This window comes from Chanodichthys erythropterus, chromosome 23, assembly GCF_024489055.1.
Source record: "Chanodichthys erythropterus isolate Z2021 chromosome 23, ASM2448905v1, whole genome shotgun sequence".
Taxonomy (NCBI): Eukaryota; Metazoa; Chordata; class Actinopteri; order Cypriniformes; family Xenocyprididae; genus Chanodichthys; species Chanodichthys erythropterus.
This window is the reverse complement of record NC_090243.1, coordinates 419,163-438,165: the sequence shown is the minus strand read 5'-3', so window position 1 is coordinate 438,165 and position 19,003 is coordinate 419,163. Positions and strand designations below refer to the sequence as shown.

The 19,003-nt window shown below is 40.9% G+C and overlaps 1 protein-coding gene across 1 annotated transcript in view; it reads right to left on the bottom strand.

Annotated features, from left to right (window-relative positions):
* gli3 (GLI family zinc finger 3) overlaps positions 1 to 19,003 on the bottom strand; it is a 215,250-nt gene that overhangs the window by 15,584 nt on the left and 180,663 nt on the right. The window contains exons 8-10 of the mRNA XM_067377454.1: positions 13,961 to 14,177; positions 11,521 to 11,634; positions 10,449 to 10,589 (exon numbers count right to left, since the gene is read on the bottom strand). Coding sequence (XP_067233555.1) covers positions 10,449 to 10,589; positions 11,521 to 11,634; positions 13,961 to 14,177 — 472 coding nt within the window. The remainder of the gene's footprint in view (positions 1 to 10,448; positions 10,590 to 11,520; positions 11,635 to 13,960; positions 14,178 to 19,003) is intronic.

Sequence of the window (19,003 nt, the reverse complement as noted above, 5' to 3'; positions counted from 1 at the left end):
TAAAAGCCCTTAACATGAGAAGATTCTCTCAGATTAATGAATATTTGTTAATTTATTTGCAGACGACTCGATTTAAAACTATTCTTTTCATTCATTCATCCTCCTTTTTATTCCTCACTCCAAGTGGGATTCCCTGTGGCATGTGATCTGTCTGCCGGCCCTGTCGCTCGATAACACAGAGAAAGAGCAGCAGAGAGAGATTGCAACACATCCCTGAATGCTGGTACACTCGCTTGTACAAATGAGCTTAATGCTGTCGTGAGTGATGCATGACCTGGTCATGCTGATAAAAGGATGGAAGAGGAAGCGAGGGAAGTGTTTTGGGGGGGTGACACTAATGCCCTAATGGCCTGATGTAATGGCAATGGTTATTGAGCGGATGATGGCGTTGTTGTAAGCGAACGCGGCTGCAGCCAAGGGAAATAGACTAACAGGTGCTGATGCTACACGTGCAGCTCTGAAGAGAGATCTATTCATCTTCGGCCTGCCACGGTACAGGACAACAGCAACCACTGGGACTTCCAGACTCTGAGGAAGGAACAAGATGCTTACTTTTATTTGTTTGCTGCATGCAAATACAAACACCTACACCCTGGGGCATAACCCCAGAGATATTTATTTTGCTTTCTTTACTGTAGCGCAAAATGGCCCCTGTGAAGTAGAATATTTTCAGATTACTGCTTTCCATCATAGCACACACGTGCATTAGGGCTGTGTATTGGTGAGCATCTGGTGATAAAATACGCATTGCAATACAAGGGTTACGATACAATATATTATGATACGCAGGGTGCTATATTGCAATATTTCTTTTTTAGTGACAGATCAAATTTTAGGAAAACTGTCATAAAGAACACACAATCATATGTATAAAACCTGAGCCAAAAAAAGTTTATTTGATTTAATCAGAACAGTGGGATCTGCAATTGCATTTATCAGTTTCTGTGTTATCCAACTACTTTTTGTGCAGACTGAGTAAAGGGTAAAATCAACCTTAATTCAACCCTTATATAGTCTTTGATCCCACATCAAATACACACAGTATACCAGGATTTATTTTCTCAAGTAAACAGCAGAAAGTGCATAGCCCACTCATGACTGTAACATCCAACATCATAACACTATTGACCTCTTTGACCTAAATGGAATTGACCTGAGTGCCGAATTGCAGAGCTTGTGCAAACATATGTGTTACAACAGAGACACCGGAAGCAGAGATAAAAGCAGTTGGGTTGTTTATTGAGACAATCAGCAGAGCAAACAGGTAAGTGACTGGTGAATATGAGGGTCTTGGAGGTGAAAGAGAGGTAATACTGTCCTTATTCTTTGTATTGCAGGTGATGGTGGAAGGAGACGCTGGAGATGGGTGACTGGAACACTCACACACACAAGCAGGTAGGGACACGAGGAGTACTGGAGACAATGGAGACGAAGGAGATGATGTAGACAGGTAAGTATCGTTTTGAGAGTCCTTGAGGTAGGTGAACAACGAGGTGTATCACGAACGAGACCGGACAATGTGTGTGTGTGAGTGTGGGGTTCTTATAGTGAGGCTGATGACAGTGGTGATGAGCTGCAGGTGGCGGTGATTAGAATTCCGGTGATTGAGTGCGCGGGTAAGGGAGTGAGGTGGAACCTGACGTGTCTGTGACAGTACCCCCCCTCCCACGGCCCGCTCCTGAGGGCCGAGGACCCCGACGTCGTGGTGGTCGTCCTCGAGGTCGTGGGGCAGGTCTGTCCGGGTGGTTGGTGTGGAAAGTCTGTAACAGAGTAGGATCAAGGATATCATTCTTAGGGACCCATGAGCGTTCTTCGGGACCGTAGCCTTCCCAATCCACCAGATATTCTAACAGACCACCACGGCGCCGGGAGTCCAGGATCTCTCGAACCTCGTAGGCAGTTCCATCGTCCAGGATGAGTGGAAGGGGGGGCTCGACGGCTGCCACGTCAGGTTCTGTGGAAGGAAGAACAGAAGGGTGGTGAGGTTTTAGGAGTGACACATGGAAGGTTGGATGAATTCTTTTATATTGTGCAGGAAGTTGTAACCGGTAGGTGACGGGGTTGATCTGTCGGAGGATGGTGAATGGGCCAATGAAGCGGGGACTCAGCTTCTTGCAGGGCAGGCGCATCCTGATGTCTCTGGTGGACAGCCAGACCTTCTGCCCCGGTTGGTAGTTAGGAGCGTGGGAGCGCCGAAGGTCGGCTGTCATCCTGCGCCTGCGCAGGGCTCTCTGCAGTTGGTGATGAGCTGAGTCCCATACCCTCTCGCTCTCCCGGAACCAGTAGTCGACCGCTGGCACGTTGGAGGGTTCCCCGTCCCAGGGGAACAGTGGGGGCTGGAAGCCGAGCACGCATTGAAAAGGTGTTAATCCTGTTGTAGCTTGACGGAGGGAGTTCTGGGCGTACTCGGCCCAGCCCAGGTACTGGTTCCAGGAGTCCTGGTGGCCATGACAGAAGGTACGCAGGAAGCGCCCAATCTCCTGGATCTTCCGTTCCGTCTGCCCGTTCGACTGAGGATGGTATCCAGACGATAGGCTGACGGTCACACCCAGGAGGGAGAAGAACGCCTTCCAGACTCGAGAGATGAATTGGGGTCCTCTATCAGAGACTATGTCTTCGGGGATTCCATAATGACGGAAGACATGGTTGAACATTAATTCTGCTGTGGCCATGGCAGTGGGTAGACCTTCCAGGGGGATCAGACGGCAGGCTTTGGAGAAACGGTCTACGACTACTAGAATACAGGTGTGACCATCAGATTCTGGGAGGTCGGTAATGAAGTCTACTCCCAGGTGTGACCAGGGTCTCTCAGGAACGGGCAGAGGATTGAGCTTGCCGGTTGGAAGATGGCGTGGGCTCTTGGAGATGGCGCACTCCCTGCAGCCCTGCACGTACCTTCTGACGTCGCTGGCCATGTTTGGCCACCAGAAGCGCTGTTTGAGCAGCGAGAGGGTCTCATTGACCCCCGGGTGACCAGTGCCAAGTGAAGAGTGTACGGAGTGCAGGAGTGGAGTGCGTCGTGTCCTGGTGATGTAACGCAAGCCTGGGGGACAACCCGGCGGAGTGCGTGAGGAGGCATTGGTGGAGGGTAAGGTCTCTTCCGACCATTCGATGGGGCTCATGAAGAGAGACTCGGGCAGGATAGTTTCAGGGTCATCGTTCTTCTCCTCGGGAGCGTGGAGACGTGAGAGAGCATCGGCCTTGAGGTTCTTTGATCCAGGGCGGTATGAGATGGTGAAATTAAATCTTGAGAAGAACATTGCCCATCTGGCTTGACGTGGGTTGAGTCGTTTGGCAGCTTTCAGATACTCAAGGTTTTTATGGTCAGTAAGAACTTGGAAAGGGTGGTTAGCTCCCTCCAACCAATGCCTCCACTCCTCAAGGGCGAGCTTGACAGCCAGGAGTTCACGGTCCCCAATGTCGTAGTTTACCTCCGCCGGGTTGAGCTTGCGGGAGAAGAAGGCGCATGGATGGAGCCTACTTGGATTCCCCTGCTGCTGTGAGAGGACCGCTCCCACTCCGGTGGTGGAGGCGTCCACCTCCACGACGAATGGTAATTCTGGATTGGGGTGGACGAGGAGGGGAGCGGTGGTGAAGGCTTTCTTGAGGGTCTCAAAAGCTTCTGTGGCAGGTTGGGACCAGGACAGAGACTTGGGCTGTTTACGGAGCAGGTTGGTGAGTGGGCTGACGATGGTGCTGTAGTTCTTTATGAAGCGACGGTAGAAATTGGAGAAGCCGAGGAAACGTTGGAGTTCTTTAATGGTAGTGGGAGTTGGCCAGTTCTGGATGGCGGACACCTTCCCCTCGTCCATCCTGATGCCACTGTGGTCAATCACATATCCCAGGAAGTGGACAGAGGACTGATGGAAGGAACACTTCTCTGCTTTTAGAAAGAGTTGGAACTGCCGTAAGCGCTTGAGGACCTCCGCAACGTGGTGGCGATGTTCGGCCAAGCTCCGGGAGTAGATGAGGATGTCATCAATATACACCAGAACGAATTTGTGGAGGAACTCCCGGAGCACCTCATGGATGAAATCCTGGAATACGGAGGGCGTTGACCAGGCCATACGGCATCACAAGATATTCATAGTGGCCGGTGGGCGTGACGAAGGCGGTCTTCCACTCGTCCCCCTCGCGTATCCGGATGAGGTTATACGCGCTGCGGAGGTCCAGCTTGGTGAACACAGTGGCACCGCGGAGATGTTCCAGGGCCGCTGGGACGAGGGGAAGTGGATACCTGAACTTCACGGTAATCTTGTTTAATGAGCGATAATCGATACAGGGCCGCAAGCCTCCGTCCTTCTTGGCCACGAAGAAGAAGCTTGAAGCAGCAGGGGAAGTAGACGGGCGGATGTATCCTTGGTTAAGGGCCTCTTTAATATATTCCTCCATGGCCTTCTCCTCCGGTACTGATAGGGGGTAAATGCGTCCCCTAGGCACTGGCTCACCCGGTAACAGATCTATGGCGCAGTCCCATGGCCGGTGTGGAGGAAGCTTGGAGGCGCGTTGCGGGCAGAAGACGTCACTGAAGGGGGCGTAGTCGGGTGGAACATCGACGGAGCGTTTTTCCACAGGACTTTCGATGGAGGTAGCGTTCACGGAGATATTCTTGGAGAGAGGAGATCTTGGAACAGGAAGTTCTGGGAAACAGCTGGAGAAGCAGTGGTCGCCCCACTTCAGGACTTCGCCCGTGCGCCAGGAGATGGTGGGATTGTGGAGTTCCAACCACGTGCGCCCTAGAACCACGTCAGCGGTGGATTCCTCCAGAACCAGCAGATGGATGGTCTCAGAGTGGAAGATACCCACTTGCAGTAGAAGAGGACCAGTGACGCGACGAACCATCTTTCGGCTTAGGGGTTTGCCCGTGATGGAGTGGACCTGGTAGTTAACCGGAGAAGGCGAGGTCTTGAGCCCGAGGTGTTGGCAGAGGGCGCCGGAGATGAAGTTTCCTGCTGACCCTGAATCGAGGAGCGCCACCACTGGAACGGAAGCATTAGCAGCAGTAAGGTTTACGATAGTAGTGAGTGGTTTCATCTTTTGGATTGAAGGAATGATAGCACTCACCACAGGTCGAGGAGGACGGGTTGGGCATGTGGAGATGACATGCCCAGGGGATCCACAGTACAAGCAAAGATTCAGGGTCAGCCTTCTCCGCCTTTCTGCTGGAGACAAACGTGAGTTATCCACTTGCATGGGTTCGGTGGCTGGTTCTGGAGAGCTGACGGGTTCGGACCGACGGAGGAGGGTGGTGGTCAGTGGTTGGCCCTGGTGCTCAAGGAGACACGACTGCATACGAGAACCCACACGGATGGCGAGTTGGATGAATTGTTCGAGTCCCATGGAGTCCTCGTATGCAGCGAGATGCAACCGCACATTAGGCTCCAAACCTTGTCGAAAGGTGGTGATGAGGGCTTGTTCATTCCAGCCGCTGGTTGCGGCGAGCGTTCTGAACTGCAAGGCATAATCGTTAACAGTCTGGTTTCCTTGTTTTAAATTGTACAGTTTCTCACCAGTAGAAGAGTCAGCCAAAGGTCTTCCGAAGACTTCTCTGAAGTGGGAGACGAACGCTGGATAGGATTTAACGACTGAGCCTTTTTGAGTCCAGAGGGAATCCGCCCATTGAAGGGCCTTACCTTGCAGTTGGGAGATTATGAACGCTATCTTCGCCGTTTCGGTGGGATAGAGGTGCGGCTGCATCTCCAGGACCAACTCGCACTGAAGAAGGAATCCGCTGCAATCCTCCGCCGATCCTGAGTAGGGCGCTGGTTTGGCCATGGGACTGGCGGTGTAAACAGGTGAAGCAGCGGTGACAGTGGATGCGGAAGTGGCAGCGGTGAGGGGTCCTGGCGACGGTGACTGTGGTTGAGGGGTGAGTGCTCGTCGCAAAGCGTCCACGAGCTCTTGAAATGGGTCATGGTAGCTCATGCTGATGTATGGCTGTTAGGGTCCGGTCTTCTGTTACAACAGAGACACCGGAAGCAGAGATAAAAGCAGTTGGGTTGTTTATTGAGACAATCAGCAGAGCAAACAGGTAAGTGACTGGTGAATATGAGGGTCTTGGAGGTGAAAGAGAGGTAATACTGTCCTTATTCTTTGTATTGCAGGTGATGGTGGAAGGAGACGCTGGAGATGGGTGACTGGAACACTCACACACACAAGCAGGTAGGGACACGAGGAGTACTGGAGACAATGGAGACGAAGGAGATGATGTAGACAGGTAAGTATCGTTTTGAGAGTCCTTGAGGTAGGTGAACAACGAGGTGTATCACGAACGAGACCGGACAATGTGTGTGTGTGAGTGTGGGGTTCTTATAGTGAGGCTGATGACAGTGGTGATGAGCTGCAGGTGGCGGTGATTAGAATTCCGGTGATTGAGTGCGCGGGTAAGGGAGTGAGGTGGAACCTGACGTGTCTGTGACAATATGAAGAGTTTGGTTCCAAAACGCAATAACTCCATTTTGATTATTTTGAGTAAAAAGGTGTTTTCTTTACCAAGAAAGTGGCAAGATGAAAACCCCTATTTTCTGTTTCAAACTTTTACATAGCATCTTTTGGTTATAAAAACATAAAAAATTCAATATCTACATTTTGATTTTAAAAAGTTTATTATAAAAACGTATTTTTCAAAATGCAATTAATCCATCAATATAAAAGTTATTTTTCAAATTGAAAATACACAACAAAGTAAGTTGATTCACATATATGACAGAGTCTAAACCTTGCCAATATTTATCTTATATTCAGGCATTTTACTAAAAATACATTCAACCATCGCTCCCAAAATGGTCATCTTGTTAATGTAATAAATTATTTGTCATTACCGATTAAAGAGTATCTGCGCCACCGCACAGTTAAATAAACACATTTGCCGAGTACATTGGTATTAAAAACGGCTTTTAAAAAAGCCTTTAATGTTTACAGTGTGTGGAATGGTGCGCTGTGATTGGTTGAGAGCGGATATATCACGTTCTGCAGAAAAAGGAAACTGGTGTTTGTCGCATTTTGGGAAGAAAAGGGAGAAAACATGACAGAATAATTAATAAATGACTTTTCAATACTGAACAGATACAATACTGATTTTGGTGGAAACTCAATTTTTTTGAAAATAGCTTATTGCGAACCAAACTCTTCATATCCACATTGCTATGATCAGATGCTTTCTTAACTGCTGTTTCCTCACCGCTATCATTTTTGTTGTATTTATTTTGTTGTATTTATGTAAGAAAGTGCACAGTACATATTTACATATTCAGCTAAACATTGCCCCAGCAGAGTGGATGGTGCCAAGATGTTAAGTGTGCTTTTAGATTCGATGTGTTCCTCGAATATTTGATTTTGGCATTGCTTATTTTGCAAACAGCATTTTTGTTGATCTCCTTAGTGCCTCAGAAGCCAAAATGAATGCACACTTCAGCTCTGTACACTGTGGTGGGACCTGGTGTATAGCCATAGATATGTATGTAGATGCCACATTCAATTGCTCCATACAGGTTGATGCGCCATCTTGGAACGGTTACCATGACACTGTTCATCACTCACACTAACAAATCAATGAATTTTCATCAAAAATGTCACAGCATTGTGCAGCCTATGCTGGAAAATCCACAGTTATAAATTCCAGACGAAATGGGATAACGTTTCAGAGGTGAGAATATGCTGGTTTGTGATCAATATGCAATATCCATATGCAGAATTATCACATTAATGGGTAACACTTTATAATAATAAGTATAGTGTAATAAACGTTTTACAAATCATTTGCAAACTATCAATTTATATTTAATTAATAGTTTATAATAGTATATAGATTATATACAAATAATGAGTTCTTCATTCATTGTCACTGTAATAAAATGTTACTGTTTAATTAGCTCATATGTAGCTCATACAAGTTAAATAATGCTTTGTTAACAATGTATTAACTGTTATTAGTTATCACTTTAGTTTAGGTCACAGGAAATGGGAAAATGACATTAAGTATATATAAACTATATACACACTGCCACAAATCTTGGATGTAAATGAATGAATTGTGTATCAATATTTTCTTGCACCCCTAACATGCATGAGTACCCTAATTTGCAGCTCTCTTAAATGATCTGTATTGTATTCTTATCTGGCTACTTTTTCTAGGCCGTGGCCTACACCATTAAAATGCAGCCACACATAAAAAGTGCCTGTTTACACAGCAATTTCACAAAGCTCCGGGATCCGTAACAGCATTTAGCGTTATCACATACATACTAATAAATCATGGTCTCTTTTTTCACATCAGTTGCTAAAGCGCAAAGAAAAAAGGAGGAAAAGCTGACAAGAGGCATAAAAAGATGGAGAGCAATAGTAATGTGTGTGGGGGGAGTCAACTGGCATGTGTAATTCAGCGCAGCTTTTCCATCTCCGCATAAGATACTCCAAACAGATAAGGTGTCTAATCCTCTGCCTGATCAAAAAAATCTACATTTTGCCAATTAAAGGGTCCTTGCCAGCAGCCAGATAGGGGTCTGCCTTCCCACTCAGCCCGAGTTTATCTCCCCCAGCACAGGGAGGAGCACAGAACAGCTTAAAAGTGCTATTCTTACTATACACACACACAAGGACATAGACCACCCCACAGCGCCACCATCAGTCAAAACCACCTTGCGGGTGGAGGGAGAGACGGAGTCAGAGAGAAAGAGGATCTGAAATTATCTCTCAGTTAAACAGCAAAATAAGAGTACAAATGGACTCTAAACCAATTAAATAATTAAATAAATCAGTACAATTTGACACCCGATTGGTTTATGCTGACTGTGTAGAGCTGATAAGTGTGCTAAGTTGCAGAGATTTGATGTTTATCTTATTGAGAGTGCTAAGCTGTTCCGATAAAAAAAGCGCAGCAATGTGTCATGGTGAGAGCATGTTTTACATAGCTGAAAAATTGTACAACCACAGCACAGAAAAACTATATCCCAGCCTAAAAGTACACTGTGATGTGTTGAAAAAGTAAGATTCACTAGCATAGAAATAAAATCACTGAGCCACTGTGATATTTTTGGAACAAAACTTAACAATATAAAAACTACCAGCACATCAATGATGTAGGCTAGTAAATCTACAGTATATAAACATATATGTAAAAAAGCATTTATTTGTCCAAAGTGTAAACAGAATATGTGAACAGAATGGAATGTTAGGAATCTTATTTATTTTTATTTTTTTTTCCCTCCAAAAAATTTTGTGGAAGTTGTGGGATATGGGGGAGGGATCTTATATTGCTTTGATATAAGGAAATACAACCCCCCACGACTATTTTTTGGATGAGACACTGTGGTCCACACACTGCACTCATCCTATTACTGAGAAAAGAGAGATAAGAAGCCTCATCCCTTGCTCAGTTGAATTAGAGGGGAGGGAATGAATCAGATTGTAAGAAAAATATATTTATTAGCATGTGACTCTGGCTAAATAAAACACAATAACTGAAAAAAGACAAAATAATTGGAAAACAAAAGCTGATTTTTATGAGACAGAGTGATGAAAATCTTTTTTTATGTTTTCATTATCTGATATAAATGAAGACTATGTGGAATATTTATACTTATTAAACGTAATCTGTGATACCTCAGGACCATTGAAGTGAAGAGTGAAAAAAGCTAAATGAAGATTGTGAAAATTGTGAAAATGTAAAAGAATAGGGTTACACTATTTGTCCTTGTTTCAGTGTAACTATACATTCAAGTACCCATTAATATTATTTAACTAAATGCTCTACTATATGGTTAGGGTTAGGATTGGGTTTAGTTTAAGGTTAGCTGCATGTAATTATGCATAATTTATAGTTATTACATGTAATATGTCAACAAAATTAATAAAATTTAAAAATTTTGATTTCAAGATTTTTCTTAAACATAAAAAAAGTGTTACACATAGAGAACAACATGCATATCCTTCTCTCAAATACACAGTCAAGAAATTGTCAAGATCTTGAGCACGGGCCTTCAAATGTGGGAGGCAGGCCATTTCAACCGGAGGCTTTCAATTATAGATAGGGGTTAGCATGGCCGCCATGGATTGCCATGTCAGAGTAAGGATAGACAGCCATGGAGAACTGGGAATCTTTCTATCAGATGTGTGCCTTTGGGGTTGGTGTGTGTTTCTGTGAATGTGTGTGTGTATGATAGGAGACAAGAGCGGTTAAAAGAACAGCTGTGTGTGTTGTCCAGAGAGAAGTGGTAAAGGGAGACAGAGTGGTGTATTTTCACAGGAAGTGGGCTTTCATGTCCTTTCACTCTATGCCTAAACTTAGGAGTGGCTGTGACAAATGGGATGTCTGAAGCGAAATATAGGCTTTCAAGGTGTTTGTGTGCGTATGTGTGTCTTTTCTACCTATTTGGGATCCTTATCATGAATGATTCTATTAAGAGACTGAACATTTCCATAGATGAAACACAGATATGTTGTCCACTCACGTGCACAAGCTGCTCTTGGGTGTCGAACTCCCTGCAGCAACCTTCCCAGTGGCAGTTGGTCTCATACACTACCTCCGGCTCCTGCTTGCCCTCCTCTTTATCACCCTCCTCTTTTACCAGAGTCATTCCATCCGTTTGCTCCTGCACAAACACATGCAGCAAATAGGTGAGGCATTTGGGTCAATAATGAAAACACATTTGAAAACACATACAAATATTACACTAATGTGTATTACTGCAGCGTGATATGAAGGAAATTACTTCATTCAAAGATAAAAATTCTATGTGTTATTCAGAGTTAGAGCTAGAGCTAGAGTTGCAGATGAGACAGTGCATGATAAATGATGTTATTTGGAGTATATGACAACTAGATGAGTCCTCACACCTTATTTGTATCATGAACACAATGCTAAATGTAATAAAATGCATCTCATATTTGGAATACCTCTTGAAAAAACATGTAGCTGTATGCCTACAGGGTTGTTATTCTTTTTATCAAGGAAAAAAATGCCCTGGAAAAAGAACTTTGCTCGATAGGTGACACAAATTATGCATAATTGGTGTTAGTTATATTAGTGTTGGCAACTTTGGAAATAGAAACCAGGTTTTGTGAATTCAGAGGCCAGCAGTCAAATGTCGGTTATACATCTAATTTAGCTCTGTTTGGACTACAAAGTGAGAGAAAATAAATTAGAAAAACAATAAAAACAGAGGTCTATTTATTCCAGTCGCCCAACCATCAGTTATGTCTGTAAAATGTGTCATCTAATTTTGCTTTCATTTTTTCATTCAGTTAAGCATCTGATTAAAAGAAAAACAATTTCCCTCTGAAGCCGTGGACATCAATGGGGCTTATCGCATCTGAAGCAGTGCCACAACAGGCGACCAAATCAAACACACAAATAAATAGCTTTACAGTACGTAACATAATTGGTCCCAAAGCTCTTGCTGTGTGTGCATGTGTGGGAACTGTCTCCTTGAGGGTTTTTTTTTTTTTTTTTTGGTTGTGTGTGTGTGTGAGTGTATTTTTAGCCCTATGTATATGCATGTGCACATATGTGAAGATGCATACCTGCATGCTAACAGCTCCAGGGCTGGGCGGCTCCTCGTCTGCTTTGAGTTTGGAGCGTTTGTGGTGCATGGGGTCACCTGTGCTGCTCACAGCCGACTCACTGGTGGGTTTAGTCTAGAAACAAATATTTTAAAAACACATATAAAAATAAGTTTCTACATAAACAGTATCATCATCATCATCAAAAATGTAGGTCCAAATTCAGTTTGGAGGCTGAATGATTACCATATCCATGTTCATGAGATGGTAAAAAAAAACCATAGTATTACCATTCAATTTGTAATAAATTTAATTAGCTGATCTTTCGATTGCTTTTTTTTTTTTGTAACAACTTAAGGACTAACTTAATTTAACTTTAATTCATTAATGTTACATTATCTGCATTTTTTTTTTAAATATACTTTTGAGATCTGAAGCACATTGCACATTCAAATAATATTAAGTACACTTCTTTTTCACAAAAGACTACCATGATACATGGAAAACCACTGTATTGCTATAATTCAAAAAACATGATATTACTACTGTATTGTAGAGAATACCCCAGTACTGTGATGGTACATGATATTGACATGGTACTATTTTTTCTTTGTTAGTGTAATAATATGCATGCATATAACAAATCAACTCCAGAAAAGAAACAAAAACGACAAAAACAAATGCCATTAACATGTCGAAACAGACATTACTCTCAATTTCTCCCTGAACAGCAATATCCCCTCCTCTGACTCTATCCGCTCATTCACAACAATTTCTCTCACTCTCTGCCAGAGGAAGTCCCTTGCGACTGACCAGAGCCAGTAAAGTAAAAAAGCACAGTGGGAGAGAAAAAAGTAACATTCCCTGGATGAGAGAGCATGATTCCTTGGCTCTGAAGGAAGGTTCATCCTGCCAGACTCCTCTAGCAGCACGTTTAACTCTGTGTTCAGTGTCCTTTACTCTTAAATCACATAAAAATACACAAATAGCTGGAGACGTAAAAAAATACTCATTGACGTTATTGTGACTCTTTAATTAGCACATACTTAATTAAAAGATATTACTCAAAAAGAAGCCAGAAAAGTAATCGTTTTGCACTGAGTATTCAAAAATAAAAATGCAAAAAAAAAAAAAAAAAAGTTGTATGAAAAAAAAAAAAAGAAACTGGAAAAAAAGGACAAAAAAGTACCCTAAACATAGTTCACTATTTTCTTCTAAAGTCATGCATTAATTTGCCAAAAACACCAGTTCAAACCATACAAGTTTTTAATAAAATGAGGGTGAGTAAATGATGACAGCATGTTTGTTTTTTGACAAATTATCCCTTTTAAACTCAAGTATTCATGTTTATGAATTTAAATACACTTTAAAGACAATCTTGTGAATATATTGTACACCATATAAGGTGTATAAAACTAAAATAAAATAAAAAAGATCCTTGAGAACATAGAGATCCAATAAAAAACAATTATCTGCTATTTCTCTGTCTGACACTTTGAGCAATGCTCACACCTTCTCTTCTTTTCCATTAATTGTTCTTTTACAACCACATGGTGAGACAAATGTCCCATGATGCCCTTCTATTAAAGAGGCTGGTGCTGTCTGTGGTAAGGCGGGGGAAATGGATGACACTGAGTTGGGACGGAGTAGTGGGGCTATAATGGTTTGAACGGAGAGACTGGCATTGGGAAAATCTCTTGAAAACTGATTCACCTTCACACTAAGTGTTGACTTGCCAAAGTGAAAAAAAAAAAAAAAAATCCCTGGATCGATACAAAGACGGATAAAAACAACAAGATACTCTCTGCAGATTTTAATCGAGTGAGTATGGTGAGTATAAATAGATGGGGCATGCTTGAGTGAAAAAACTAAAGATGAAAAACACTTTTATGCTCATCTTTCAAAGGGAAGGTTTGGGAATGTATCTGTGTCTGATTAATGGTGGAGGTGGCGGGATTTTTGCTGTTAACAAGCTAGGTGTTATTTCTCAAAATACCTTCCGGGCAAGCTCACCGGCTCTCCACATCGAGACACAACATAGAGACTACGTGCACACAAGGGAAAAACTCCCATGAGGCCTGTCTGCAGCCACACTTTCTCAGCTGTTTATATATACCGCCATGTTGGTGGTGTGTATTTTTATGAGCCACACACAATAACAAATAGCGCTGGCTCTTGTGATGATAAGCACTGAATAAATTTAAGCCTTGAGGGGGAAAATCACTGTGTGATCTAAACGAATTCTGTTGCTGTTTACACCCAAAATCAATCATGTTAAATGATTTAAAAATGTTGCTTAAACTCCAGAAAAAAAATCTTGCTTCATCTAATTTTATTAATTATAATTCAGCTTGTGTTATACTGTCTTGTCTCTGTTATCTCATCATCTCTCCATTTTTTCCTAAATTCTATTTAGGAAAGTTTTATATTGAAAATAATTTGTACAGTAGTGAGAACTGACCTGTGAGTCATTTGAGGCTGTGGAATGTCCTGTAGGTGCCAGGCTGGAGGGGGGGATGCCAGGAACAGGTCTCTGGGTGGCAAAGGCAGGAGCTGGGTGCACGAGAGGTGGACTGTGTCCGAAGGCAGAACCCACAATACCCGGTTGCCGACCGATAAGCTGCTGATGCATTTGTAGTGCTACAGGCGTAGGAGGATACGCAAAACTCAATGCAGGGCTGAAAGACAAATAGAGAAGAAAAAAAAACAGCTTATGAGAAAGATTCAACCATGAGAAAGTTCATGTTGCAAATAAGTTAAATTTGGTGATGTGGTATATTACAAATGTCCTTTATATAAAATTTGCCATTGTTTAAATACCATTAATTTAATATTATTTATAATTCACTACTGTTTAAAAGTTAGTGGTCGGCTAGATTTTATGTTTTCTGAAAGAAAAATGAAGGCTGCACTTATTTATTCAAAAATGCGGTAAAAACAGTAATACTGTGAAATATTAATTTAAAGTTTTATTTGAATCTATATTAACAAGTCATTATTCCTGTGATGGAAAAGTTGAATTTTCATCATCCATCACTCATCACTCATCATTCATCAATGTCACATGATCCTTCAGAAATCAGTCTAATATGCTGATTTGGTGCTCGAGAAACATCCTACTTTTTATCAATGTTGAAAGCAGTTGTGTTACTTAAAAAGTTCAGAAGAACAGCATTTATTTGAAATAGAAATGTTTATATTATTATATTTTATATAATTTTTATATGAAATAGAAAGTCTTTACTGCCACTTTTGATCAATTTAATGCAGCCTTGCTGAATAAAATAATTAATTTCCAAAAAAAACTTTGAAAGGTAGTGTATGTAATGTAAAAATATTTTATAATATAAAATAATACTATCAATAAAATATAATTATTAATATAAATAATTAATAATAATTATTAACCCAAAAGTGACAGATAGAATTTACTACACTGTTAACACTAGCACTACCGGAACTCTATAACTACTAGAACTGCCAATAGCGGTCATTTTGACTGTTCATACCAGACAGCAGTGAATGTCATTTTTGTCATGTTATATTTACTTCAAAGCTTCTATGGTCATGTTTTATGAAAAATGTGGGGTAATTTAAGCATACATAATATAATATGTTCGTGATATTATTGTGTAAGAGCTACTAGACCTCCCACAAAAGTGTATGCCGCAATTTGCTTTCCACAATTTGCATCCGGCAAGCTGGAGATCAAAGTTTTTCACCGCAGTTAAAATGTTGTTTTTGAAAGTCAAAATGTCAACAAATATAAAATGAAGCAGAATATTTTGTTAGATAAAAACATATTGTGAATTTTGGAAATGATTACATCTGTCTTTATTCAATACATTTTGACTTTTGGAGTTTACAATGCTTTAGCATTATCGGAAATGTTTGGACCACACGAATCAGAAACAATTTTATGCAGCCTCTAATGAAATCTAGAAAATCTTTTTTTACGAACCGGAATTATCTCTGAATCACTCTCAGAATCAGTGTCAGACGAACTGTCAAGAGACCAAGAGACATCGCTCTCTGCTCCTCCATCAGACTCTGCATCATCAATGTTCTCAAGCAAGGATAAAACCTCAGTGACAGTCATTTTCTTTCTTGTTGCCATTTTGACGGTAAAGCTAAGTTTTAGCTTAGCAAAAGCATACAAAACTGCCAGAGAAAGGTTGCTAGGCAACAGCTACGCACATCTTTAACGGCGGGAAAAAGCGATGAGGAGATACAACGCCTGTAATATGTGCGGTCAAATTGACCGCTATGGCCATTCAAGGTAGAAATACTCAGAATTCTTTTGTGTTTTGTAATTTTAATAAAATAACAATGTTAAAATAAAATTTACATTAATTTAAGAAAAGTCATGGAACTGTAGTTATATGGGTTTTATTTCAACAAAGTTATTACATTGCAAATCTTTAAAACGGTCAAAATGACTGCCTTGGTAGTTCTAGTGTTAATCTTAATTAATAAAATATAAAAACAACAATATAAACCCCTTTTTAGAAAAGATTCCAATACATAAAAAAAAAAAAAAAAAAAAAAAAAAAGAATCAGCCGAAGAGAATAAAAGCTGTATTTAAGCACACTATTGAACTTTCATATATCACCTCCTCTTCTATAGATGCCACAGTCTCTTTAATGATAAATCCCTGGTGCTCAATAACAGACATTCATAGGGGGTTCCATTCATCGTGGGACATGCTGGCGGCTCCATGCGAGCTCATACATCTACTGGTCTTATTAAAGGCAGAGAGGAAATCAATGTAGCTGGACGCTGCGTAGCTGATGCAGCTGTCTCATCACTCATTGGGCCTGGACCCTTGCCTGCCATGTCTGTCCATTCATGTACACACAAGATATGACTGATTAGCTTGCAAAAACAAATCACTGATTAATCACTCTCAGTGTGGGAAAGAGGAACATTTCTGTCATATTTTCTCTCTCTGAGACCCCCACCCAAACCAGGTAAAGTCGCTTCCTAATAGTGCTGGATGGCAGATGTCAAACTGAGTGACACATCGCCAGGGATGCTAGCTGTTTCTCACACTGCTCTCTATGGTAGATCCATCGTTCAGTTTGATAGAGAAGTTACAAGAACTGAATGTGTTCAAATGTAAGAACTTCTTATATTCTGAAATGCTGCAAAATCTGCAACAATCTCCTGTCTAACATCTGTTGTAGTACTCATTACATAATGTTGATAATGTTTTAAACAATACAGGATAGGCTTTAATAATTAATAATAAATAAAAAAAAATGCATTCAATTGATCAAAAATGACAGTAAAGACATTTATAATGTTACAAAAGAATTCTATTTCAAATACATGCTTTTGAACTGTCTATTCATCATATAATCCTGAACAAACATTATCACAGTTTCCAAATAAATATTAATCAGCAGAACGTTTTCAACATTGATAAAAATAAGAAGTGTTTCTTGAGCACCAAATATTAGAATAATTTCTGAAGGTCACACGGAAGACTTGAGTCATAGCTGTTATTTTAAAATAAAATACTTTTTGTTATTTAAAATAATCATTTTAATTATTATTAGTAACTTTTCACAATATTACTGTTTTAGTGTATTTTTTATCAAATTAGTGCAGCCTTGGTGAGCATATGAAACTCCTTTCAAAAACATTATATATATATATATATGACAAAATATTTGAATGGTAGTGTATATCTGTACTATTTTGTAGTAGTGCAAGTAGTGTGTTTACAAATTTTAGTGGCGGTGGGGTTGCGAATTGCAACCAAATGGCTCAGTCTACCGCTACCCTTTCAAAGTGCATAGCAAAGCTATGTTGGCCAACACAGGACAGAGATGTCGTCGTTTAAGACAAAGAGTATCCAATCAAGCAATGAGGTTTCTTTTACTTCTAACAAAGAATGGTCTCTGCTTCTAATAAACCAGATGACTACTATTTCTTCTACTTTGTGCGTATTTAATATAGTGACAATGCAAGCTGCCTCTAAAAACACCAACGAAGAAGAACAACAACATGGTTACGAAACATGCTCTGTAGAGCAGAAACATGTCGGTGCAAAATGGCAACTTAACATGTAAGGGGACCCACAGTGTATCTAGATAGAAATGGCTCATTCTAAGGTAATAATGGTAATAATGGTTCATTATGTAAGGTCTTTATACACCACTGAAAACATAGTTATTTATATTATATTGTATTTCTGTCAATAGATCCTCCTAAATATTACACACTGGATCTTTAAACATAAAAAATTAGGCTTACTATTTTTGCAGAGAGTACCCAGTAAACTGCAATATAGGAGTGTCTTGTGACTGGAACAAATTTAGATATCACAGCTTAAAGTGGCATTTGGTTGATCAGTATCTGAATATTGATTAGCCCCCACATCAATAACAGTCTCACTGATGTGACAAAAGCTTCATTATCCACTTAAAGTCTGTCTGAACTCCTGCTATGAACTGACCAAACTAATTGAGCACCATATAAGTGAGATCATTTTTAAAAACATGAATTATTTAGCTGTTGAAACAGATTAAACATGTTAGAATGCAGGACGGTCAGTGAACACTTAAGAACAGCCCTCAGTTTGAACCACTATTGAATTTCAACTAAGACATAGTGAGTAGGTGAGTTCTATTCACTTCATCCATAACAGATTCTCTCTCCTTCCCATTAAAGCTTGTGTTACTGTCCTCAGTCCAGACTTTACTTCCTTTCCTTGTCCCCCTCTTCATGACCCTTTCATTTGTCATTCCCCCTTCCTCTCCTCCTTTCCAGCATGAGCGATTGCGTGGCGGCAGTGTTAGGATAAAGCTCTCCTCAGCTGATGGAGAGAACATTAATCAGGTGATGCATATCAGACAGACGAGTGTGCGGGAGGAGGGGAGGAATATGTTCACACGCTTCCTCCTAATAGCGCTCTCTATGTTCCCTCGTTTATTTCGCCATCCAGTGTTCATTCATCACTCCACTGCTGAGGATGTGCTGGAGTGTCCACTTTCAGCACAGGTCCCTTTTCCTGTCTATCTCTTTCTCAAAATCTCTCTAGCATTCTCTTGCCTCTTGTCTGTTCCAATACACACCACTCTCTTTATTTTCACACTTGGTACAGGGTCCAAGTTTGGAATGACGTGAAGGTGAATAAATGAAGAATTTTGGGTAAACTATCCTTTTAAAACCTGTCAAGTGAGATATGAAGACTGGCTCATCTCAGAAGGATGTGAGTGACACAATAATCTGTCCTGATGGAAAAACTAAACAATTCCACTAACATATGAAATAATATAAAATAATAATAAAAATAATAATAATAAATATTTTTAAACAAAAATAAAGCAAAATCCAGCTTTATGGCCAGTCTGAAAAAAAGATACAATTTTTGCAAAACACTATTATTACAGTTTTTTACAATTGCTTACACACTAAAATTAAAAATAACACAGTTACTGAAACCTTACACTCAAGGAGCAAAACCTCAGCCCAGATCTGCACAACTATAAGCAC